General features: G+C 33.0%; 5 protein-coding genes across 5 annotated transcripts; 1 reads left to right on the top strand and 4 right to left on the bottom strand.

The window, feature by feature from the left end:
• Positions 1-955: 955 nt before the first annotated feature.
• On the bottom strand, positions 956-2,812 carry LOC124945808 (two-component response regulator ORR24-like). Its single transcript, XM_047486306.1, has 4 exons — positions 2,599-2,812; positions 2,274-2,426; positions 1,835-2,197; positions 956-1,741 (listed from the first exon to the last, which is right to left on the bottom strand). The coding sequence occupies exons 1-4, from the start codon at positions 2,702-2,704 to the stop codon at positions 1,080-1,082; spliced, it is 1,284 nt and encodes a 427-aa protein (XP_047342262.1). The 5' UTR covers positions 2,705-2,812; the 3' UTR covers positions 956-1,079.
• A 963-nt stretch (positions 2,813-3,775) lies between these two features.
• On the bottom strand, positions 3,776-8,674 carry LOC124945631 (DNA topoisomerase 1-like). The gene is made up of 10 exons (XM_047486095.1): positions 8,502-8,674; positions 8,158-8,309; positions 7,470-8,072; positions 6,943-7,391; positions 5,164-6,852; positions 4,688-4,802; positions 4,521-4,610; positions 4,368-4,433; positions 4,192-4,287; positions 3,776-4,104 (listed from the first exon to the last, which is right to left on the bottom strand). The coding sequence occupies exons 2-10, from the start codon at positions 8,257-8,259 to the stop codon at positions 3,991-3,993; spliced, it is 3,324 nt and encodes a 1,107-aa protein (XP_047342051.1). The 5' UTR covers positions 8,260-8,309; positions 8,502-8,674; the 3' UTR covers positions 3,776-3,990.
• Positions 8,675-12,128: 3,454 nt separating this feature from the next.
• On the top strand, positions 12,129-13,112 carry LOC124945633 (zinc finger protein 1-like). The gene has a single exon (XM_047486097.1). It carries the CDS (start codon positions 12,275-12,277, stop codon positions 12,926-12,928), a length of 654 nt encoding a protein of 217 aa, XP_047342053.1. The 5' UTR covers positions 12,129-12,274; the 3' UTR covers positions 12,929-13,112.
• A 426-nt stretch (positions 13,113-13,538) lies between these two features.
• LOC124945632 (uncharacterized protein At2g39795, mitochondrial) lies at positions 13,539-15,368 on the bottom strand. Its single transcript, XM_047486096.1, has 4 exons — positions 15,165-15,368; positions 14,824-15,045; positions 14,290-14,627; positions 13,539-14,204 (listed from the first exon to the last, which is right to left on the bottom strand). Exons 2-4 carry the CDS (start codon positions 15,037-15,039, stop codon positions 14,045-14,047), a joined length of 714 nt encoding a protein of 237 aa, XP_047342052.1. The 5' UTR covers positions 15,040-15,045; positions 15,165-15,368; the 3' UTR covers positions 13,539-14,044.
• Positions 15,369-17,591: 2,223 nt separating this feature from the next.
• Positions 17,592-18,674, bottom strand: LOC124910076. Its single transcript, XM_047450699.1, has one exon. The coding sequence runs from the start codon at positions 18,672-18,674 to the stop codon at positions 17,592-17,594; it is 1,083 nt and encodes a 360-aa protein (XP_047306655.1).
• Between the last annotated feature and the right edge of the window lie 7,765 nt (positions 18,675-26,439).

The following is a 26,439-nucleotide window of genomic DNA, read 5'->3' as shown; positions in this document are numbered from 1 at the left end:
TGAATAAAGTATTTTTTTTTTTCTCTTTTCTTTAAAAAAAAATCAAGAAAAAAAATAATTACAAACAACCTTTATTGATGTTCATATTACAGTGGGCCCAGCCCAAGAAACGGCCCATTCAGAAGGACTAAGATCTAGGTCTTGTTCAGATTTGATTAAGAAATTGAAATAAAGACTAATTTTATTTTTTATTGTATCAAATTATCATAATTTGCTATTTTTACTTTTCAATCGTCTACCAAACTTCAACCTACTTAGAAAGTAAAAATTATTATAATTTTATTCTATCTTTGACTAAAATTTAATTTTGAAATGGTTGCCACAAAACTTAGTCATTGATGTGTCAAATATCTCTTTGTAGACTCTCAACATAATGTAAAAGAGAATATGAATTCATTCATTAGTCACAAGTTACAAGTTACGTTCAAACATGTTAAAGTTGGTGAACATAAATTTAAATGATATTTTCAAAATTGTAAAAGTTGGTAAACGAAAATTTAATCGATATTTTCAAACTTGTAGAAGTCAGTGAACGAAAACTTTATCGATATTTTCAAACATCTACAACAACCTATTGACGTGTTTTTATTCATGTTTCCATTTTTGTGACTTTTTTTTCTAATCTCTTATTATACCTACACTATTTTAGAAATGATAATAAACCAATTATACATTATTGGAAGGGGTTAGATAGTCCAAATTGGGGATGATAGTAAATTTGTTCATTATTATTGATTTATTTTGTAACGGTGTAGTTATACAATTGATTTAAATTTTGATAATTTAATTGTAATTCAGTACAATTTTGATTTAAAAAACAAGTAAAAAATTAAATATACTATATACGGGTATCGAATTTGGAGTAGGTATCCGGGTCGGACATGTTTTTTATTATCGGGTTGAGGAATTGGTTTGACCTGTTGCCATCCCTAGTCGTGATGAATTCAATGCTTATAATTTTATCAAATTCAAAGATAATGCATATAATTAAATAACAATGTTACACAGCTACATATATAACATAATCTAACTCAATTCCTAAAAGCATTTGGGATATCATTTGACAACACATAATAGAATTATAATTTATTAGATACCTGATTCATGATTGGACGAATTAGATCTTCCAACGATCCAACATTGTTAGCATAAGTACTAGAAAACTCATTCTGCAATGCCTTCTTCCTATTTTGGTCCATGACAAAACCGTGTTTATCAGACGATGGTTGAATAATGCCATTGAACGGTTCGTCGCCAAAACATCTGAACAAATCGTTACCACTATCAAAAACTAAACTTTTTGTTCCCGCCCCTTGCATAAGTGAACTATTCATATTCTGATCAAGATTAGACACGGATCCAGTCATAACCATTGAAGGCTGAATTTGAGTTTGCCAATGATTCTCTACACATCCAGAAAAATCTGAAATACCCTTCTGAATATTCGGAGGTTGTTGTCCCATAGGAACCATTATGGATTGGGTATGACCAAATTGAACAAGTTCAGAAGATAAAGGAAGGCTGAGTGCATTAAAAGTAGGATTTTGAAGCCAACTAGAAGTCATTCCTGGAAAAGGAGAGTCAAAACCGCCCAAATCCATAGACATGTTGGCTTGATGAGGATGATGATGATGGCTTATCCTCCTCAAATAAAGCCTATATTTCTGCAAATGGCTAGCCACATTTTCTCTAGTCAGCTTCTCCACATTCATCAAATCCAGTACCTTCTTTGGTACAGCTTCTGAAATTTTCAATTAGGTAGAATGAATGAATGAATGAATGAATTAGAAACATGAAACTTTCAATAAGAAAAAACGAGATATCATGAACTTACTATCAATACCGAGATGATTAACAGCAGAAACAAATTTACGATGCAAATCAACTGTCCAAACAATCCGAGGCTTCTTTTGGTTCACTAATGTTTCGTCAGCATAACCATTATCTAAATTTTCATCATCTTCATCACCATCCTCCTGGTCTTTTCTTTTCCTATTGAACTTACTGTTGTTATGATCATCTCTAGTTGCTGTCGGTCCACATTCTTGTTGATTCTTTTGATCATTCTTCTTCCTCCTGATAACATGTTGCCATATGTTCTTCAATTCTTCGATTCTCACCGGTTTAAGCAAGTAATCACAAGCTCCATGTGTAATCCCTTTCATCACCAATTTGGTATCACCATACCCAGATAACACTGATAAACCAGTTTCTTAAAGTCAAAATCCATGAATCTTAACTTGAATTGAAAACTAAAATTGAAAAGTTCTTACTTATAACTGGTAGATCCATCTCAAGTCCAACAATCTCAAGCAGCTTAAAACCATCCATGTCAGGCATATGAACATCACTGATAACTAAATCAAACTGATTCTTATTTTCTCTTAGTAGATTCACTGCAGTTATTGCTTGATTAGTTGTCGTCACTACAAAATTCAAACAACAGAACTTAGTCTATCGATACAATTCGTCCATAATCAGATCTCCTTCGTATATAGAAAATCTAAACTAGCAGTATCTTACAAGCGGTTACAAGGATTCACAGATGAAAGTTCAAAAGAGTAGATCATGGAAAAAATGAAGAAGATGAAGACAAACCATGGTACTGGCACTTGCGAAGAAGAGTATCGAGTACTTTGAGACAAATCGGATCATCATCCACCGCCAATACTCGCATTCCGACGGGGAACTGATCAACAATCATAGTTTATCCTTTGAATTTCAAGAACCAGAGAAAGAAAGCTTATCAGTTATATATTGAAAATGGAGTTAGGGTTTAGGGTTGAAAACCATAATCTACGCGCATCGGAATTCCATTGATTTGATGATGATAATAATGATGATGAAATGATAAGAATTATCATTAATTAATTAATTAATTAATTAATTGCAATAATATCACTCCATATCCAATTAAACATTGTCACATTCAAATACTTTAAATAAGATATTTTTAAATAATTCAACAAGCAAAAATAAAAATCTTAATAATATGTAGGTTACTCTTTTGTCCTTATATATATATAGTGTTAAATTAATTTTTTTATTTAAAAAATAAATAGTATAAATCCAAACATATAAAATTGATTTATCTGTTATGGCCGGTACATGGTCACGCCTCTTGAATGTAATGAAAAGTGAATAAAGGCATATGTCATCTTAAGTACGACTTTTATTTTTTTAATCTTAAAGCTATCTTAAAAATATATAATATATATATTATTTCAGTAAATAATTAAATTAATAAATAAAATCTGAAAAAAAAGACATTGGAAGAAGAAACTCCTCTTTTCAGAGTGAATAAAGCACGCCGGCGCGTAGTTCCGACGAATATTTACAGCCGGTATAAAAAGTAACATCAGAATCCGTATCTTATCTTTCGGGTCAGAATCTTTTGGTTAAATTATAAAATGCAATTCATACACGTTTTAATATATTATATTATATTTTAATCTTTTTATAAATAAATAAAAATCTTAAAGACAATGACATAAAATATTTTAATAAATTGATGTCATGTAGAAGATTTCATGTAATCTTGTGATGTACTCAATCATTATTATTATTAATTATTATGCACTAATTAAAGCTACTTTTTTTTATTAGCACTTGATAGAGACTTAGTGCTAATCTGATCAAATAACTTTAATTTTCACTTTGGTAGAATTATATTTTTATTTTAAATCAAATTGAATAAAAATTCATAGTAATTGTTGGGATTATCTACAAATAAAATAAAAGGTCATATATAATTATATATACAATTCATTACAAGAAGAAGAACAAAACATCCAATGATTTCCTACATTTAAATATCAATTTGGTTTCCCTACAAAATTGTTCTATAGTTGCAACAGTTACAAATTTTCACTAAATACCACAGATTCATTCATTTATACCCCTTATTTAAATGATGCATTTTATCAACTTAATTGAAATTATAAATAATAAATATAACTTTAATGTGTAAAACTCAATGTTATCGAGAATCTACGCTTGGCTTCTTCTCGTGGTGGGCGGGCTCTTGCGTCCCCATTCTTTTACATATCTTCCCCGTAAAAGCTTTACTGCCTTCTCTAGGGTTATATTGGTCGCATTTATTTTCTGTTTGACATAAAATTTACGTATTTGATCAGAAAAAATAACACGAAACGGCTATCTTGAAACAAATTTAAGGTGAAAGAAACGAACCTTAGGCACGATCAAAATTGACCTTCTATGTCGAAGAGAAAATCCACTCCTACCAAGCTTTAATACAATGGGATGGCCATCAGAAGGATGATTTCCCTAAAGTATGATACAAATATTATTATTACTGCATGCATATACAGAAAACAACTTAACTGAAGTTGGATCAAAGTTTTTACCAGTGTAATAGGATATCGCAGAAAGTCCAAAGCATCTTCAAGTGTAACAGAGTTCACATTGCTTGCCTGAAACCGGAGATTCGAAGGTTATTTTGGTCAAAATCCCCTCTTCTCTTGTAAATCTACACAAAAAGATATGAAGGAAGTACTTACTGGGGAAACAGATGCTCGTTTTGGCAACGATCCTTTTCTATCCTCGCCAAGCTGAACATAGGAACCGTATGGGCCACCCTTCAATAGGATCTGAAAAAAATATATATATTATTTTCAAAGCTGATGAAGAAAAACATAGAATTTTCACTATGAAGAAAAACTAATACCTTTTCACCAGAAACTGGATGAAGACCAAGCAACTTGATCTCCCCCACGAACTCTTTATCAACATTATCTTCGTCTTCTTCTTCTTCATCACCGTAAAGTGTCTTGGCAACATACCTGTATAACAAATTCAAATAATATAAAGTCTCCTCAAAAACATTAATCAGAAGTCAGAACATATTGTAGAAGCGCTCATCTCCCCCACTCCTAAGTTTACTCGGACTCGGAAGAGGCGAATTATTCAAAATAGGTCAAATCATGCATTAAATTGTGGAGATCAATCGGAATTCAGGAAGGTCACCAAAACAAAAGAACTTCGACCAATGTTCTCCATGGTTCTCTCATCTAAGGGCTTAAGTTGTTCCTTTCTCGTGACTTTCTTTGAATCTACCCAATTTATATTACAAAACCCTACCTAAATCATTGAAAACCTACCACAATACAAATCAAAGTTGAAGTTAAGTAACATCACACTTACTTGCACTTAGGGTTTTGATCACATCCAATAAAATAGCCAGCTCCAAACCTACTAACTTTAAAAACCAGAGTGCCATCAAGACAAATGGGACATGTTCGACTTTGCCCAGACAACGAAGAAGCTAGGAAATCCCCGAATGTTCTCTCCAGCATTTTTTCCACTTGATGGATATTAACATTAGCAGTGCGTTCACAATACTTGTTGAATCTTGTCCAATAATCTCTAAGTAGGTGTTTCCACTCAGTGAGTCCAGCAGAAACATTGTCAAGCTCGGCTTCCATATCAGCCGTAAAAGAATATTCAGTAACCTCAGAAAAATAGTGAGAAAGGAATGCTGACACCATACGTGCACGAAATTCGGGATATAATACTTTATTCTTTACATGAACATAGTTCCTGTCCTGTAAAACTCTCAGTGTAGAAGCATACGTCGAAGGCCTTCCTATACGAAGCTCTTCCAGCTTCTTCACTAATGATGCTTCACAATATCGTGATGGAGGCTGCGTATTGTGCTGACAAAGTTCCACTTTCGTAGGACATAATTTATCTCCAGATTTTAGGTCACAAAGAAACTTGAAAACCTCTTTATCGCCTTCGTTATCGAAATAGTTTAGCATTTTGGCTTGAATGTCCTCATAAACAACTTGGTAACCTGGAAACTCAACTGTCGAACAGTCGGATCCTAATGCAACGGACCTGTCTATGTTTCCAATATCTAGTTCTAACTGATTTATTGTTACGGGTTCCATTTGACATGCCATTGTGCGAGCCCATATAAGAGTATATAACTTCAATGAATCATTATCAAGGATTCCAACCAGTGTAGAAGGTAATCTCCGAATATTTGTGGGTCTAATAGCCTCCTGAACCTCTCGAACATTTTTTTCTTTATTAAAATATCTGCAGGAAGTATTATCGGGTGTGTATTCCATACCATACCTTTCAATGACCAAGGAACGAATATCGTTAGCAGATTCGTCAGAAATGTGTAATCCATCTGTTTTCATGTATGTTATCAATCCCGTCGCACTGGAGTCTGATAGTTGAATCCCTTCATACAATTTCTGAGCGAGTTTCATTGTGTGTGTAGCTGTGAAATGTAGCTTGTTAGCCGCATCTTGCTGAAGTGATGATGTTATGTATGGCGCCGGAGGGTTTCTCTTCACTTTGTTTATTTTAGAACCAATCACTTCAAATTCTGATGAATTGATATTCTGTTCAATTCCTTTTGCTTCATCTTCAGAACTAATAGTCAAATAAGATGATAAAGATTTCAGGGAGGAAAGTTCTTTCTTATTCTTGAACTGAACCTCGATAGTCCAGTATTCGTGAGGTTTAAATGATTCGATTTCCACTTCTCTGTCGCAAATTAGAGACAAGGCTGCAGATTGGACACGTCCAGCTGAATGGCAACCTGGTAATTTCCTCCACAACAAAGGTGAAATATTGAACCCAATCAAATAGTCAAGAGCTCTCCTTGCCAAATAGGCATGAACCATGTTCAAATCGATACTTCTTGGAGCTTGCAAAGCGGTTTTGATTGATGCCTCGGTTATTTCATTAAAGACAACCCTTGCAATAGTTATTTCGTCGCGCAATGCTTCTTGTTGTTGCAACATCTCGATTATATGCCATGCAATAGCTTCTCCTTCCCTGTCTGGATCTGAAGCAATTATAAGATTTTCAGCACTGAAAGAAACAAAAAATAATAATTAGTCATACAAACAAAGATGCCAAAGCCACAAAATGAAGAATATGAAGGAAGATATAAAATTGTACCAATCTAGTGCAACCTTGATACTATTCAGATGCGTCCAGGCAACAGAAGGAACTTCCCATACCATACTGAAATCATCATCTGGACGTACAGATCCAGATCTTGAAGCTAGATCTCTGACATGACCATAGCTTGGTAAAACTTCAAACATTTCACCTAGATAGCCTTGGATAACTTTTGCTTTTGTAACTGACTCCACGATAAGAACTGATTTTCCAGTTGGAGGGTACAGTGGCTTTAGCTTCTGAGGGCTGGATTTGCTAACGATTTGGCTTTCTTGTTTAAGTTCTGAGCAAATTTCAACAACAACTGGAGGAGGTGCAGCATCAACTTTACTCACTTTTTCAGATTTTACCTTTCTGGCGGACCTGGCAGTTTTTGTTTTGGACCGGCGGTGCTTCACTAAACAAGGACCGTTAAGCTTTCCGTCATGCTTAGTTCTGGTGTTTTCCTGGACAGCTGGAGGGTTAACATTATTGTAAGAAAACAAATACTAATCACAAACCACATAATGAAATCATTTTCTAACCTCTGATGTAACAGTATCTAGGTTCTTTTTATTGTTATTCAGTTCCTTTGGTGAAGAAGCTCCATTTTCATCTTTGGCAAAAGTACTAGAATCAGTTGACTTATCTTTGTTTTTCCTTCTCGTAGACTTTTTCCTAGAAGATTTTTGGACAATGTTAGCATTGCCCAACAATGAACTTGAGGAAGCGGATTCCACAAGCAAATCCATCTTCCCCTGATTAGTTGGTCGTGATGCATCGGAATCCTTAGTTGCCAAAGCTGAAGGATTCCTATTGCTATTTGTAGTGGCATTCGTGGAAAACGGCCTGTAAACTGAAGCAGCAGGGTAATTCGAGCTCAATCTGATTCTGCCTGACGGAGAACCATAATTGAATACATTTACAGGAATCACCAGGCTTGGAAACCTGAAGTGAGGGAATTGAATATGGAAACTAGCAGCACGAGAAGTTCGTTCAGCAAGAATAGAGAGATCTTGTATTCGGTTCCTTCCAGTGGAATAGAATCTAACTTTTCCAAGTCCAAAGTAACATAACGACCCAAACCTATCACCAGTGTTCAATGCTAAACTTTTTAAAGAAGCATTCTGCAAATCTCTGTTCGGCAACTGCAATACAAATTTTCGACAAGAATATAAATAAATGAGTAAAGAAACAGAAATTTGAAAATCAATTCGGAGTTGGAGAATTCACCGTCTTGGATTTTCTTAGGAAGGGCGATATGTTCCAGCAAGAGAATTGAGATTTGAAGGAATCAGAAAATAAGCTTCTCTGCCGGCGATAAACAACCGCCATTAGAGATATCCAATAACTGTCTCATAAACGCGGACTACTCTCACTTGCAACTGAAAACATAAGACGTTTTTGCTTAAAATTCATTGAGATAACGAGATATATATACAATTCAAAATAATGATCAATTGTCTTGAACACAAGTATGCAACTCTTTCATTTCATCAATATCCAAAGTTCAACTACATTTACATTCAAAATGGAATAGACTCATTCTATCAACATTATCGTAGCTGTATGTATACCTTAGATCAAGTAGATGATAAATGGAGAAGATGAATATGCAGCTGGAAGCCAACCGTCCGTCTCCGACCTTCGAACCGGTCCGCTTGCTCCGGTGATTTTGAATCAAAGCCGCCGGCAATATGGAGAAGAAATGGAGGCGCCGAAATGGTTTTCCTGTTCTCTGACTGAAGAAGCGTAGAGATTGTTTCTTCTTCTTCCTCTTCTCTATTTTCCGCTGTGACAAAGACCAGCATATCACCTGGGCCCAAAACCCCTCTTTCAGTAAAACCGAGCCCAATAATGAATGGGCTTTTATTATTTTATAATTTTTATCATTTTTTTATTGAAATTCTATTGTGATATTTCAATTAAATTTATACGAAAACAAAAATTTAAGATACATAATTATATATTTTAACTTTTAATATATGAAACTAACGATTTAATTATTAATGGAGTCTATGTATAAAGTTAGAGGAAGATATTAAATTTATTATTTTAATTGTAAAATTTTGGTTAGGTATACAAATATTAAAAAATATGTTATATTTATCAGCTTAATTAAAAAAATAATTTATTTGAAATTATTCTTAATTTTAAAAATTATAAATAATATATATATACAAATTTAAATTGAATTGAATTTCAAATTATTTTATTCTATTTTATTTTAAAATTAAATAATTAATTAAGTAAAATATTAAATAAATAAAATAAACGATTTTACAACGGTTTATTTGGCCGTACTTGCTGTCATATTGAAATATTCAAAATTATCAAATTCATGTCCAAACTATACATTTTTTTCCAATTTTATAACTTAATTAACAAATTTAATACATACATTGAATGTAAATCCATGCTTCCATTTTCAACTTCCAAATTCTTAAATAGAAATATTTGCATTAATGAGCCTATTCAAACTAAACCTTTTTTTAACAATCTCAACTTTTAAAAAACAAAAATTATTAAAGTTAAAAATGAAAATAACTTTTATTCTTTAAATATATGATTGTTTACATTATAATTATGATGAAAATATACTCTTTATATTATTTGGTATAGAAATTATTTAGTAGATTATTGTGATTTTGATAATAATTGAATACTTTGTCCGAAAACAAAGTTGAGTCTCAAGAATACGCAAGTTAGGATAGTTGGAGGGGGGCAAATATAGTTTATTCCCTAAAACAAAAAAACACCAATTCAATCAACCTTTGTGTATTGGAGAGACCCTAGTTCCTTTAAAAAAAGCAATTAACCCAATTGTTATTTGGATGACCTTGCTTGGAAGTGGAAGGAAAAGAAGTGAATGGACAATTATTTGACCCCACTTCTTATTTGAAACAAGAATGAAGGGCCATATTTGAGCAGACAAACAGATCTTTGAAAAGAGATTTGTTTCATTTGATTAGACAGACAAATTGATAGTGGACTTGAAACAACATGGAATCATATAATATCATATGGAGTGTTCTAAAATAAAAATACACATAGATCAATCAAACTCATCTTATATATGATGCCAAATACAAAACATATTCATTTCATCTCCACTTCACTTAATGTCTCATCAACCCCATTTTTTCTTTCTTTAAGTTGTATATCAATGATCAATGGTCGACTTGAAACCAACTAGAATAATATAAAAGAAGAATGTCCTTGTTTAAATAAGTGGTAAACGCTATAATGGGTTGTGTTGGTTTTCTTTCGAGAATTGATTATTGAGACTTTAACGTCTTTATATATACAATTGTCCTTAGTTAAAATAGAAGTCAATGGTTGATGTTTCGATCTTCGCTTAGTTAGTTTTGTATTTCATTTTTTTGATATGGGTGTTCGTTAGATTGTCACAATTGAAGTCTAATGAGAATGTTCTTAAAAAATGAACAAGATTTGGTGGATACGTTGTCATCTTGGTTTTCCTTTTGGATTAGCATTTGAAAGCGATTTCTTCTTACCACGTGTCTTACCACAAAATTGATGGATAATGGTATAAAGAAGACAAAGTTTTTGAGTGGATACATCTCCCTTGATGAGAACTTTTTTCCTTGTCAAAACAATAGTATCTCTAATAATATGAACCAAATTGTTTTAGGCAACCACTATTCAAGATAAAAAAGAGATAGCTATAGAGTGATATCTATATAGTCATGTGTCTTTTTAATCTTTCTCAACATTCTTTTTGCCTCAATAGTCAATATTGGTTATAATGAGCTAGGATTATCTAATCTACCTAACAAACTCTCAAAAAATTATCTCCAATCTGGTGTTTTAAATATGAATCCAATCTTACACAAATTGAGGATAATATCAAAATAAAAGTTTGAGAATTTATTTATAAAACACATAATTAATGGTAGATGTCATAAAGAAGTACATATGATATGACTGCCAGAATGACACCCACAAATGGCACAAGCTATAGTTATGAAGAAAACATGATAAGACATTATTATTAGACTGAATTAGGAATAAATTCTTCAAAGGCTCAAGCCCCACAATTCAGATTTTTTTTAAGTTTCTTTTAAAACTAATTATTTATAATAATGCATTATGCTATTATACAATAAAAAAAATTGACAAAAAAGTGTGAGGGTCCAATCCTAGGAAAAGGTTGAAGAGGCAAGTAATTGGCCCCCACTAGTTTTTGGTGAGGAACAAGTTGAAAGAGTTCCAAGTACAATTATATATTTACTCAACCAGGTGTGTTTGATTTCAGATATTTTATATAGTTCATCATTTCTTATACAATACATGTTACTCAAGATCATGTAAAATGAAGCCAGTTCAATCAATAAGTAAATATTCACTAATAAACTAATAAACTAATAATAATGGGAGCATACATTTTACTATTTTTTAACCAATTATACATATTATCAAGGCCGAATCTAAGTATTAGACTATCTACAACCTATAACAGTCCTATGATCTCTTCCCTCGTCATCTATAATATTACTCAAATCATCTAAAACTCTTGATTCTCTCGTTCAGTTCTTTCTCGTCTAAGCGTACCTTTATACATATTATCAAGCACGGAACTAAGTATTAGACTCTCTAGGTTGTAACCCGGGTGACCCTGACCCTCTAACAATAACAGTCTCAGGATCTCTTCTTTCGTCAACTTTAACACACTCAAATCATCTAAAGCTCTCAATTCTCACATTCAGTTATTTCTCGTGTACAGAAAATCGATTCTACGTGAATTTTCATGTTCCTTAGAACTTGTACGGATTCATAAAGAAACAGTCATCTTATTCTTATTATAAGTTCTTTTTTTATAGAACTAGATATAAATTTTTTTTAGTCCGAGTAGATTTCAAATCATGATTCGTCTTACCTATTAGATTACCTATTAGATTAGTTAAAGTGACAATAATCTATAAAGAGTTAGATTCTCATATAATGTGTACCACTTAAATTGAACTAATAAATTTTCTTAGGTGCTTTATAATGCTTAACTTATATTCTTATTTATCACCATCATTATTTATTCATATTATATCCATTAATAAATGGTCACAATTAACTAAGTATTTCCTTCCATAGGTCCTTTTTATAAAAATATCAATTTTGAAAACACATCAAATGTTAAAGTTAGTTACAATCAAATGAATAAGATTTTCTCACTCTAGAAAAATATATCTATATTTTTAGCACAGTGTCTTCTCTCTAAGCAGCATAAAGCATTTATTCTCCACCAAAATAATCACAGCATTAAATTAAAGAGATTTGTTCATCATATACCCATTACCTGAACAAATAATTAGACCATCTCCATCTCCCAAAAATGGAATCTTTAAGGAACCAAGTCCCTCTCTCTCTAGAATCAGACATCGATGTCTCCAATCAGGAACTCAACCTCATCGACTCTCTAAACACCGGCGCCGCCGGCGAGATTATAGAGATTCCGGCCGATGATTTGCCCGGTGCTGAACCAAGAGTCTTCTCATGTAATTATTGCCAGAGAAAGTTTTACAGTTCACAAGCTCTCGGTGGGCATCAAAACGCACACAAAAGAGAAAGAACCCTAGCCAAAAGAGGACTCAGATTAGGACCAACATCTCTGTTTCCGGGTCAACCTTATTTCTCGAGCTTGTCTTCTCTTCCTCTTCATGGAGCTTCTTATTATAACAATAATAATAATAACAACAGATTTCTTGGAATTCAAGCCCATTCTATGATGATCCATAAACCTTCCAATTTCGTCTCATCTTCATCATCATCATCAGGGGGATTCAGGACCATGTTCCCTAAACTAGCACCCGGTCATTACCCAGTATCCGGGTCGGGTCATAACACAAGTCGAGGCGGCGCCGCCAGATTTGGAACCGCCGTCGAGGGAGGAGGTGGTTATTGGTGTTCAGGTGGCGATAATACCACCGGTCGTATCAATGCAAAGAAAGATGATATAAATAAACTTGATTTATCCCTCAAGCTTTAATATTTTAAACTTTTCAGTCCTTTAACTTTCATTCAGTCCTATATTACATATATATTCTCTAAATTTGTAATTTTTGGATTCAACTTTTGAGTGCCGAGCTATGAAATTCCTTTTGTAATGTATAACGGTTTTAGTAGCTCTTATCCAAGTGTATCAAAGTCTTAAATATATTTTTTGTTTATTATTAATTCCAATTTTAACATGAAAAATTATATACAAAAAAAGAACATCCTAATTTGAAAGTAAATTCTAGCTTGTTCATTTAAAACTTAGATAACATCATTTCATATTCTTATATTGCACATCTATCAAATTATTCAATTTATTAATAAAAGTACTAAAATACCCTTTAACAAAAAAAATACACTTAAATTTTTGAATTTAAACAGAAAATATGTCCTTTAGTTAAAAAAAACAAAAAGACTTTCAAAATAACCACCACTCAACATTTTAAGATAAAGCGAGATTATTTCAATAAACCCCAACAGAAGAAACTATAATTTTTTTTTTCAAAAAAAAATAAGAAAAAGAAATTAGTGGGAGATGAAAGTGTCGGCGGTAATTAAAAAAATGATATCAGCATAAGGAAACTGTCAACTGAAAACAGTGGAAGAAACAACAACAATGTGATGAGTTGTAAGACACTTGAGAAAGCGACATAAATAATTAGTTATTTTTGGAAATATGGATTCCAAACAATATCTATTAATATTAATTGGCAGTTAACGTACGGAGCATAATAATTAGCCAAACTAAATCTTTCCCAGATTCGTTAAATCCTCTTCTTCTAATCTAATTGTCATATTCAAGAGACTGTCTAATAATCATATCCAAACTATTAATTAAATAAAAACAAATCATTTAAGCATACCTCACCCTGATTTACAGGGGGATTTTGTCACACTTTATTTCTAATCTATTATCATCAATAATTTCTATTTGACTATGCCCCCAAAAATACAGAGTTTCAAAATAAGAATAACAGCAGCCTGTGTGTGACTACTTACTTGTCTAGACCATTGAATAATCTCAATCCTACGTTTATTTGCGGGTTTCTGTAAGATTTCTCGTCCAAATGTGGAACCAGATGATACACAATTTCAAATAAGAATAACACTACTTGTCTAGACAAGATTTGACATTGCTCAACCATTGAATAAGCTCAATCCTATGTTTATTTGCAATAAAATCATGCAAGAACACAGAAAGATCATTGTTTATTCCTCTTACCTTGAGGAATTCCACTAGTTCCTTTTGAAGATTGTAATCCATATCCCTGAAAAAACAGCAACAGAAAATTCAAAACAAACGAGATAATTCAAATGAATGAGCTATATAGAATGAATGGATTGTTGTTTAACCTAAAATGAGGTCCAATGTATGGCTTTGGCTTATTTGCATCACGGTTGAAAATATAGACTCTCTCGATTTCTATTTGTGTTGGCCAAGCCGAGCAAACGAATTCCAAATCCTCACTTCCATCTTCTTTATTTCCCTTCGATATGTCGACTAGAAGACTTATGTGAAGATGCACATCTTGTCCAGTTTCGTATTTACCATACTTTGGAACTGGTCTAGAACCATCAAACATTGTAGCCTCGATCTTAACTCTCTCGTCTTCTCCAAACTTACTCCTCAGTATAACCGATTGCTCTCCAGGTCGATCTTCTACTGTATATGCATTAAATTGCACAGCAGGCTGAAGAAATGATGACAAAAGATAGATCATTACTCTTAAGAATCATGCATTCTGCTCCAAATTAAATTGTGAAAAGCATTTGTTCAGTTGAAGCAAATTGCGACTGTTCATTCAAATTATAGGCATTCTAGGGTTTCCTAAATCCAGATGACTGTTCTTTCTTATCCAGTTCAATTGAATCAAAAGCTATTATTACCTGGCGAGGAGGAGCGAATTCCGACTGGTATTGGATTTCATTGCGGAGGATCCTTAGAATGTTCGATTCAAATGGAGACTTGTAGGAAACTTCTGTCGAAAGATTTCTACTAATAGATGAAAATGGATCATACTTTGGTTGGCCAAAACGATGACTTCTGATTAACGTTGGATTAGCGAAGAGTTTCCTATAAGCTTGGAGAAATCGCGATGCCATTCCTAACTGAAATGCAAATTAAAGTAAGAATCAACTGAAATTCGTATTGCAAAATCAAACTAGATGACCTGAAATTGCATTGAAAATTCAATTATATGATTTCATAGTTTCAGAAGAGTGTTTACCGGACAGAATGTATTCTATAATGAAGTGCTCAGTTCCTTCCTTGCCGCCGCCGGAATAGGTACTACAGAGAGAATCGGAAGTTGATCGACGGAAGGAAGATAAATTCTTTCGCCGCCGATGAAGGTTTCCTTTCACAAGAAGGAAGTCTCCTCACCGTCCGTCTGAGAAAAGGCGTCGCCGGAAAAAGAGAGGTCTGCTCGATTCAGCGCTGTAGAGGAAACAAATGAAAGTCAGACGGACCATTTAGTCTGACCCGGCCCGCTTCTGCTAGGTCTCTTAATTTTATGGGCCCATTTTGAAAATTTCAGCCCAATATATATTATAAATGTCGACTCACCTAGCAGATATTTGATTGATCCACCAAATATGGATCTAAGAATAAAAAATGTTCATTCATATTTACAGTTACATATCATTGAATATTGTCAAATTATTATCTAAAGTGATATTTTTAAATAAAAAAAATGATTGGGAAAGAATTTGAGTAACAAAATGTGAACGGACTTGTTATAATCTGATTGGCTAGCTCAAAATATAAAACAATTTCTCTATCTTCTATTTTTACTCACACTTTTTTACTTTTTCGGCCAATAAGGCAATGTTATGTCGATCTTTCTCTCCTTCCCTCTTTTTATCACTCATAAATGATTCATTTTACTCATTTAACTACATAATTTATCGAATTAAGTATTTTGATTACCAAATTTCAACAAAGTGAGAATTTTCACTATTGTTTATAATTTATAAATATCACGTATATAATAAGTTATCGATGTTTGAAACCGATAAGACATAATCTCGTTTTTTTATATTTTAATACTAACCAAATTGTGTTATTCAAAATTTTTAATGCCCAATTAGGAGCCCTAACTTGACCATTCGATACATTTTTAAATAAAGTAAATGACTAGAAAATTATACAATTTTTATCACCTCAGCAATCAAATAGAACATTCAAATGGAATATCATATTTTCCTCCTCAATTTTCAAGTGTTTTATCATTGAATATATATATAAGGGATCTTATATTCAACTCCATCACACTTTAATAACAACCGTCTGTAAATTGCATACAATGTTTTCTAAAATACTATAGATTTTTAGTGGGTAGGTGTTAAATATAATAGGGTTTTGGAGCAGGTAATATTAATTATAAGAAATTAGGGGCAAGTTTTTTATATTATATAATTATTGAGACATGTGTTAAATACTAAAGGACTCTTGTGGTAGGTGGTGATATTACAATTGATTATTTATTAGTACTAGTAAATTACAAACTAACTTATAAATTTGTAAAATATCAGTTGAACTATTTCGTAAATATGTTTTTATTTCACATAAATTTTGTTTTTTCTCTTAAAAGACATGTAAATGTGCTCATGTTGGCACACCACATGGGCTAAATTAGTATGCTTACTAAATATAAGGCCTGAGGGAGCCCTTGGCTGAAATATGTTCTCAAACCCTTTTAAATTAAAGCGTTTTATTTTAAATAAAATATGAAACTTTTATTTCTCATATGACCCTTATCATAATTATTGAAAAAACCCAATGCGAATAAAGACACTTTGGGACACACTATAGAAATCGGTATATTCGACTAAGACGGCAAATGAGTCAAGTCGAGTTCAAGTTCAAGTCAGTTTGAGCTCGAGCTCGACTCGACTATTTACCTACTATTTGGCTTAACTCGAAATTTTAAACTAAACTAAAATTTTCAATTATTTATGAAGAAAAAATATTTATTTTAAATCTTAAATTTTAATATTAAAATAAATAAAAATATATATTATTTATATTATCAAGTTCGGAAAAGTTTGACAAACTTTTGAACAAATATTATATTATATGAGTTCAAGCTCGATTCAAATATTAAATATTAAACGAGTCAGTTCGAGCTCGACTCGAATTTGGTCATAGTCAAACTCAAGTCGAGCTTTAATCAGCTCGCGAACATACTCATTTGCAGCTCTACCACCTTAAACTGGACAATTATCCCGATAACATATATTACAATACAATTCGGTTCAATTAGTTAACAAAATGACATTCATATCCATCCTTAGAAAGGAGGTACAAATTTGGCCATTTTTGTTTAAATTGAATGGTGAATTGGAAGCAAATTTCATGTACAATTTAACATAAATGTAAATAAAATGATAGATGTTTAACATTCCATTGGCCATAAATAGTTTGAGCTCATAATAACAAATTATTTTTATTAAATTGTTATACCTAGATGAAAATACTTTTTTAAGGTTAAAAACAGACGTAACAAACTCACTGTTTGTACAAATATATTATTTTGTTCAAAATTCAGATAACAAAAAAAAGGGTTAAACTCAAACAAATGAATTGTAGTAATATTTATACAATCAAATCAATAAAATAATTCTAGCAAAATAAAAAAAAAAAAATGGCCCGTTCAACTTTTCCAGGCATAAACAAGAAGGGAGAAACCAGAAGAAGGTCCTTTAAGCTCGTTTTCTTCCATACTTGCCCATTCCATCACCGAACTGCAACTTGAAGACGCCGATGACAATGAAGAAGACGACGAACTCCTCGCCGCCGCCGACGATCTCAATAAACCCTTTCTCATCTTCATCTTCTCAAATCCAAATCCACAGGATTGCTGTGACCAGAACAAGCTACTCTTGTTCTTGTCTTCTTCTTCAATTTCCTCAAATCCATTTTTTTCAAATCTAAACATGAATAAAGCATACCCATCTTCATTCTCATCATCAAACAACCAATTGTAAACATCCCATGAGATCTGAACATTAATACCATCGATTTCAATTCTATCGTTTCCCCTGAACTTCCATTTCAAATGCTTTATTTGCAGAACCCTTTTCCGATCAACACTAAAATACAATCTCGAATCATCTCCAGTTCTACAATCTATGGTGATTTCTCGTGTTCTGCCTCCGAATTGAGCTTTTGTAGTGTACACTTTGTTGCCATAAACATGTTCTCTTCTGAGGATAAACGACTGAGTCTTACTGGATTTGATTGATTTTGTTTTCGAATATGCTTCCGCCGGGGAATCACCGGCGAGAAAAGCGATTGATCCGTCTATTACGGCGGCGACGTAATACCCAGATACTGGTTCCGCCTGTGAAGCAAATTTCGCACGAGAGAAATCCCAAAAGATGTGAATACATTTCGATTTGTTATTGGGTAGATTCAACTTTCTGAACCCAGTTCTGTTCCAGAAAATTAGTGGTTTCAGGTTTAGGGAGAAAGATGGTGTGGACGACAGATCGCCACCGCCGCCGACGCCGTCGACGGCGTCGAGAAGGACGTGGAGATGTAAGGAACGGCCGAGGACGTTACGGAACCAAGTGAGGGCGAAGAGGCCATTTGAGGTTTTATAGACGGAAGTTGTGAGATTTGGGCTACCGGAATCTGTCGCCGGCAAAGATGGTAACTCCGACGTCGTTGAACGGTGTTTGGCGTATGGACGGAAACAGGAAGGTAAGGTGGAGGACTTGGCGTGAGATGACATAACTCTGGTTTTACTCGCCGGAGACTGGTTTTTGTTTTAGTTGAGATCTGTTGATTTTGGATTGTCAGATATGGCCGGAAAACCGGAAGCGGTTTTATATGCAACAAAAGAGAGAGAAAGAGATGAAGAGAGAGATGGTGGGACGGTTCACAGGGTGTGCATAGTTGAAAGGATCGGGTGGGTTTATTAGTCAATCTATTAATTAATTATCTTTATAAAACACTGAAACGTTTTTATTAATTAAATCTATTCATTATTAATTATTAATTATTAATGATCTTTTAGTTTACAGGGTGTGCTAAATTTTTTATTTTTTTCAAGAAAGTTTCAAACTTTTTTTTATTTTTTTTTGGTTTGCTAAACGGTCAAATTGGACTATTTAATGAAGTATATAGTTAAATTTATATCAAACGAAATTAGTGATAATAATCAAGTAGATAATAAATTAATACATTTAAAACTTTTATGACAAATCTTATTTTTTTGTATAAATTTAATTATAAAAAATTTCAAAAATTTAATTAACTTTCTAAATAAGAGCCTTAATGTGATGATTCAGCTATTTTATTAATATTAATATGTTATAAATTCAACGAGATCAAATAAAGAATTAAGAAAAGAAAAATTCAATGTTCAAGTAATTATAGTGAATTAAAAACAAAGATTATATGATTTATCATTACGGCTAATATACGTTCATTTTTTTCTTATTCAACCTTTGCATATTAGCAAATTAAGTCTATAGTATAATAATTGACCTTGAAAACTAAATTGGCAGCTTCTACTATCTTTAGAAAATTTCTACATTTACTTAATTTAGAGTGTTTCAAATAGTTATTCTAACTTGCCAAACTTGCTTAATCTTTTTATTTATAGAATTAATTAATAACCGAAGTTAAATTTATGGGAAAGATTAAACGTACCTTATTGAAGATAGATAACAAACGAATATAAAGATGGAATTAAGACTTAAGGAGAGATATTAGAAAGCAAGAATAATTTATGTTTGTTGATAAAAAATAATGACTCAATTAATGTATATATACATAAATTTAGGAAATACCCTTAATTAACATAAATATAAAACTATCTTAAAATTCTACACTTTAAATAAATTATTTCCTAAATATATAATCTCAATATCTATCATAATATTCCATACTTCAAATAAAGTATTTCTTAAATATATAATATCTCAATAACAAGTTACACTGATTTTAAAAATAAAATGTTGGTATATTGCATCGAAGTCTTACCATGTATCAATTTCGAAAGATGTTAGCTCGACACATTTTGAAAATGTTAACTCGTAAAGATCTAGCAACACTTTTGATGTTGAAAATATTTTTGGTACAAAGGAATGTCGGATAGACCGAATCCTTAATAAAATATATTGACAAAAAATAACACATTAACTAAAATATGAGAGGAACCCTCTAACGTGTCTCAATCGATATTATTATCTTCTAGTATATATTATTTTTCCTTATTAAATCTCATTTAATTTGATTCGTTTTCATGGTTTGACCCGATGCATGAACCATATTGGTCTTAATGAGATTGACAAAAAAAAATAAATAAATAAATAAATAAATAAATAAAAAATTGTAATGGTATTTCAACTTCTTTCTCCTTCAAGGGTCTATTTGAAGATAATTTAAAACTTCTTAATAGTGAATATCATAACAGTTGTTCACTTTTAATTAAATTTTATTAATTAGTCAAGTTTGAGAAAATGAAATAGAATCTAGATTATTAGCTTGTTCAATATATGAATTTTTCATGTACTTATTTTGAGTTTTATTTATTTATGATAATATTAACTTATGATTAATTATTAAGTAACTTATTTTTATGCAAAGTGTTTTAACTAGAATCAAAATCAATATTATTATTTTTCCACTTAGACAAGAGTTTTCAGAATTGAGTTATTTTAATGGATTATCCAAAATTTACAATTTATTTAAGCTCTTTTTATTGAGTATATACTATAATTTTTCTCCTACTACAAAATATAAAACTTGTAAAAATAATGTTATTATTTTAAAATCATTCGCCTATTTTTCCTTTGCTTTGAATATAAATAATATGATATATATATATATATATTATTTATTTTTAATGGTAAAATGCTATAACGATTTCGACTTCATACACTACCTATTTCAACTTAAAAACTTTTTAATTAAGAACCGAACTTGTGATTTTTGTCTCTTAAAAACCACCACTTTTATCATTTAAGCTAAATTAGTGAATTAATAAAATAAAACAAATATTGATAATGAAAAGAGAGACTTAATTTATTTTATAAAAAAACATATTTTTAAAGCATGACCCAATATCAAATATATATAAGTGATGTAGTTAATTAAACAAATAAGATTATTGGATACCCCTTTAATTACCTGCTGATAAATTAAATATGTATTCTTAACGGGACCCCGTGAATGCCCCCACCATGTGCCAAGGCACCTTCGTCGTCATTTGAACCTGAACAAAAAAACAAAATAAATAAATTATAATGTAATATTATTCATTACTTTAATTTGTCATCATTTCATATTATATTTATTTAATCATTTACATGTTTTCTTGCCAGCCAAACAATGCCCACTCCTATTACACAAACATCTCATGCACCCTTTATTATTGTTTATTTAAAATTATTAAAAGTCACATTTGGGCTATGCCATGAAACTCATATCCAATAGGCCCAATATCTAAGCTCTTATTGATGGGCTACAGGAAAATTGAGTTGATGGACCTGATTCTTAAATTTGATATTTTATTTGGATAAAAACATTATTATTTTAACTTATAAGAAATTATTTTACAAACTGCTGAAATTATGTAGAAAAGGAATGAGTTTATGGGAATTGGGAAGCAGGCAAAATTATTATATGCAAAAGGACTATAGATCACTAAATTATTATGTATGGAGTTGTAATAGTTTTCATTTTATAAATAAGATCATTTAATAGTGTTTTTTATTAAATCATAATATAATATGATTGTAATAAATAGATAAAATATATCTTAAATTTCAAAATTTGTTAACTGTAGAGAAAATAGAATCTAATGATTAAGAAAGAAATTTGAGTTGGTTACAGATTATATGTTTGAAAATTTCTCATATCTGTGTAACCTCTTTTTCCATTGACTGACGAACAGGGGAAGACAGATTAAGAGAGAAATTTTGCCCTTGTCGGGAGTAGTAATAGCGTTTAAAACCGGTTCAATGGAGGATTTGAAAGTCTTTTTCTACCATATCTTCATATCTAAAATAATATAAAATATCCATACGATATTATAAAAAATGAGAGTTAATAATAATAAACTCATTAGGCTAGCTCTCAGGTGACAAGAATATTTCTTAAAACTAAGGCCTTGTTCGGATTGAGTTCGGATTGAGTTCGAATTGAAGTTATTGTAATAATCTAGAAGGGGAAAATAAATAATAATTGGTGATGATTTTGAAGAGATTAGAATATTTTTGGTAAAATCACTTAAAGAGTATTGATATATAATAATAAAATAATAAATAATAATTTAAAATAGAGGGTATTTTAGTATTTTGAATAATGAATTGAGTGATGTGATTGATGAGAATGGGAGTGAAAAGATGTTTAAATGGGTTGAGTTATTTAAATAACCCAAACCGAACAAGGCCTAAGATGACATTGATGTGGACTTAGGCATAAAATTCATTTACCATTCTCGTCCTATTATATTCACATCCTATTCCGTTTTGTTTCATGTAGAGTTACAAATGAGTCAAGCTGCTTGTGAGTCGCTTGCGAACCGCTCGATCAAAACTCAACTTGAGTTTGACTTTGACTAAGCTCGAGTCGAGCTCGAGCCGACTCGTTTAATATTCGAGCTCGAGCCTACCTGTTTAATATTTGTTCAATGACTTGTCGTGCTTTTTTCGAGTCGGATAACAAATAATTTATTTATTTTTGTTTTTTTTAATATTAAAATCTAAAATTTAAAGTAATTATTATTTTTTTACAAATATTTAAAAATTTAATTTTAGTTTAAGTTTTTCGAGTTGAGCTGAGTGTTTAGATAAATAATCGAGTCGAGCCCAAACTCTAATTTATAAACTCGTTCCTCGAGTTCGAGTCGAGCTCATCTGGACTCATTTGCCGCCCTAAATTTCATTTAATTCCTTCTATTTTAAAAAAACAATTATAAAACTATATAAACAAATATATATATATATATATATATATAATGATTTAAAACTTTTTATAAAATAAGAAAAATACATAAATATTATAGGTGAAATTAGAGAGAAAAACACACCTACCATTTCTACTCATTCTCGATCAAATAAAAAAAAACACCCATAACTGGACAATTCACATCGAAAATCTAAGAATAGACTATAGATATTATTCCTACTTAAATGACCAAATATGGGAAGCTAGAGCTGAGTTCATATATTAAAAAATAAAGAAATGATAAATACAACGAATGACTAGCGAAAGCAAGGCCACGAATCCTACGTGGCCTTGCCAGCTAGGAGAGAGAAAGAAAAAAAAAAAATTAAAACGTTTCTGCATATCCTCTTTCTTCTTTCTTCTTCCCTCTCTTTCTTCTTTTAATTTATCACATCCGGCGAACGAACTGGCGTCTTCTCTGGCGATTTATCACTCCGGCATCCCGACTTCTACTTTCTTCTTTCGCTCGAAAATGGTAAGACACTTCTCATTCTTTAATATTTCAGTTTCAGAATCGTCCGCCTTCGTGTTCATTTCGTAATATTTTCTTTTCAGGCTGGTGTTTCAGGTAAATCTCCATGCAAGGCCCCAAGATCTCCAAGGACAAGGTAAATAAGACATCTTCTATTTTAGAATCGTAGGGTTAGCGTTTTGCGGTTAGGGTCAGGGTTTTGCAGTTAGGGTTAGGGTTTCAGAGTTTAGGGTTAGGGTATTGCTGCATTATGGTTCTCGAAACAAAGTTTTCGTTACCCGAAAGTCTGATTTAATTGTGTATGGTTGTATTATGGTTAGCCAAAACTAAATTTATTGGGTATTTGCTGAATTTAGGGACCCGAAATAGGCTGTTATGGGTCCCGAAAGTGGGATAACTTCATGTTTGGCTGAATTTAGGGTCCCGAAAGTGTGGTTTCGGGACCCGAAATAGGCTGTTTCGGGACCTGAAAGTTGGATTACTTAATGTTTGGCTGAATTTAGGGTCCCGAAAGTGTGTTTCGGGACCCGAAATGGATGGTTTCGGGACCCGAAAGTAGGATTACTTAATGTTTGGCTGAATTTAGGGTCCCGAAAGTGTGTTTCGGGACCCGAAATGGATGGTTTCGGGACCCGAAAGTAGGATTACTTAATGTTTGGCTGAATTTAGGGTCCCGAAAGTGTGTTTCGGGACCCGAAATGGATGGTTTCGGGACCCGAAACGGGTGGTTTCGGGACCCGAAACGGGTAGTTTCGGGACCCGAAAGGTGGTTTCGGGACCCGAAATGGATGGTTTCGGGACCTGAAACGGGTGGTTTCGGGACCCGAATTGCTTCATTTAAGTGATTATTTGCTTCATGGCTTTTAAATGTTTATCATTTGTTGTTGTAGGGCAAATAAACGTAAAAGTATTGTCCAAGAATCAGCTCCCAATCCAGCTCCCAAAGCAGCTTCCAAACCAGTTCCCAAATCCCCTAGAGCAACAGCTCCCAATGCAGCTCCCAAATCAGTTCCAAAATCCCCTAGAGCAACAGCTCCCAAAGCAGCCCCCCACAACTTATTTTTAACTAGGACATCGTCTAGTGACCTTTTCAATCTTCTTCAAATGCTGTCTAAGGAACAAAAAGATGCTGTGAAGTCAATAGGCTTTGGCGCTCTACTTTCATTATCGCTTTCTAAATGCCCCGGGGAGATCTCTCGTTATCTAGTCAGAAAGTTTGACTGCAATAAATGTTCATTCACCCTAGAGAATGGCGAGGAAGTGAAAATCGAAGAAGAGGACGTTCATATGGTATTGGGTCTCCCCAGAGGGGAGCTGGATATTTTAGAATATCAGAATAACGAGATTGATGACAAGTTGAGGGCATTTAGGACTCGATGGGGTAACCCCGATAATGGCGCTCCTTTAGCGACTGCTATGCCGATCAAAATCATTGAGAACAAAGCTGCTGACAACAATTTCAAGATAGACTTCGTATTATTTGTTGTCAGTTGCTTTCTCTGGTGTGATCACATAGGTAACCTATCCAGGTATATCTCATTTCTATTATTTTCAATTGCATGACAACAAATTTGTATTGTTAAATAATCCTCAAATATGTTTTTTTCATTTGCAGGTATAGAATTCTGAAATCTATTTCAGATGTTGACAATATCAAGAAGTTCAATTGGTGCAAATTTGTACTTGAAGGATTAGTTCAATCATGCGCAAAAGTGAAGCAGAATGAAAAACGACATTTCCAAGGACCACATACGTTCTTTATCGTAAGTTATCACTCATTCATTTTCATGCTTTCAAAAATATTTAGTTTTAACATATGTATGTTTTCAGCTATGCTACGTGTATAGGGTGAGCAACCCTGAACTGGGAGGAGTTACTGAGCGACGATTTCCTATACTGTCATGTTGGAATGACACAACGTTGAAGTTTAGGCTGGATACAGAGTTGGATAATGGAGGATTCGGACGTGGAAGCGTTCTGGGACGCATTCCACTACCCGGGATGTGGGATGAGAGCGACGACGAGGATAATGATTTCAGAGAGAACGACGAGGAGGAGAACGAGGAGGGTGATATTGATGGGGTGTCTCAGACCCCAAAGGCGGCGGCGGCAGCAGCAACAGAACCTAGGAATAGGTCACCACCTCTGAACACAGCTCCGGATGAGGTCGGAATAACATTTACAGAGAATTTGGTGTGCGTTACGAAATGTACAGTGATGCTTGAAAAAGCGATGAGAAAAATGGAATCTTTAAGTTCAGGCTGGGATGCAACACCATTGTATGACAACGCCATGCACATCATTTACAGAGCAATGGACAAGAATAAACTTTTCAGGGATGCCATGCATAAATACTTCAAGGATCAAGCACCTTCTGAAACACAATGTGACAAAGATGCTGCTGACAAGGAGGTGGGTCTTGATGAGGCCGGTGACAAGGAGCCTGCTCAAAATGACGGTGGTCTTGATGAGGCCGCTGACAAGGAGGTGGGTCTTGATGAGGCCGGTGACAAGGAGCCTGCTGCTCAAAATGTTGAGGGGAATCACACAGATGACGATGGAAAAGAGGTGCCTCCAAGAAAAAGAAGGAAAAATCCCGTGCGACAAATGAAAGTTCCAGCAAACCTTAAATCTCCATATATGACGCAGGACAAGCCGAAGAACTTCGAGTCTGCCCAAATTCATCGTGACGCAGGATATGAATTGCAGGTTCAAAAAGAGGGTGGTGAAGCAGTTCCTCTATCGGTGTTCAAAGGAAACAAATTTGTCATCAAAAAACCTAAAAAAAATCCCCTGGAAGTCATGAAAATTCCACCACGCCTTCAATGTCAATATTTGACAGAGAACAAAAAAAGATATAAAAATTTCTTCAATTTTGTCCATTTAGGTGACAAGGATGAGATCGTTTTGGCAATGGTTTTTGACAATAAAGCTGATGAGGATGCGAGGTAAATCAATCTTTCCTAGTTCATTTGTTTTTGACATGAAAGTTGAATTCTTATGTGTATTCTTATGTGTTTGGCTGATTCGGGTCCCGAAAGTGTGGTTTCGGGACCTGAAAGTGTGG

Source organism: Impatiens glandulifera, chromosome 7 (assembly GCF_907164915.1).
Source record: "Impatiens glandulifera chromosome 7, dImpGla2.1, whole genome shotgun sequence".
In the NCBI taxonomy this organism is placed as follows: Eukaryota; Viridiplantae; Streptophyta; class Magnoliopsida; order Ericales; family Balsaminaceae; genus Impatiens; species Impatiens glandulifera.
The sequence above is the reverse complement of the archived record's forward strand: the minus strand, read 5'-3'. Positions and strand labels throughout refer to the sequence as shown.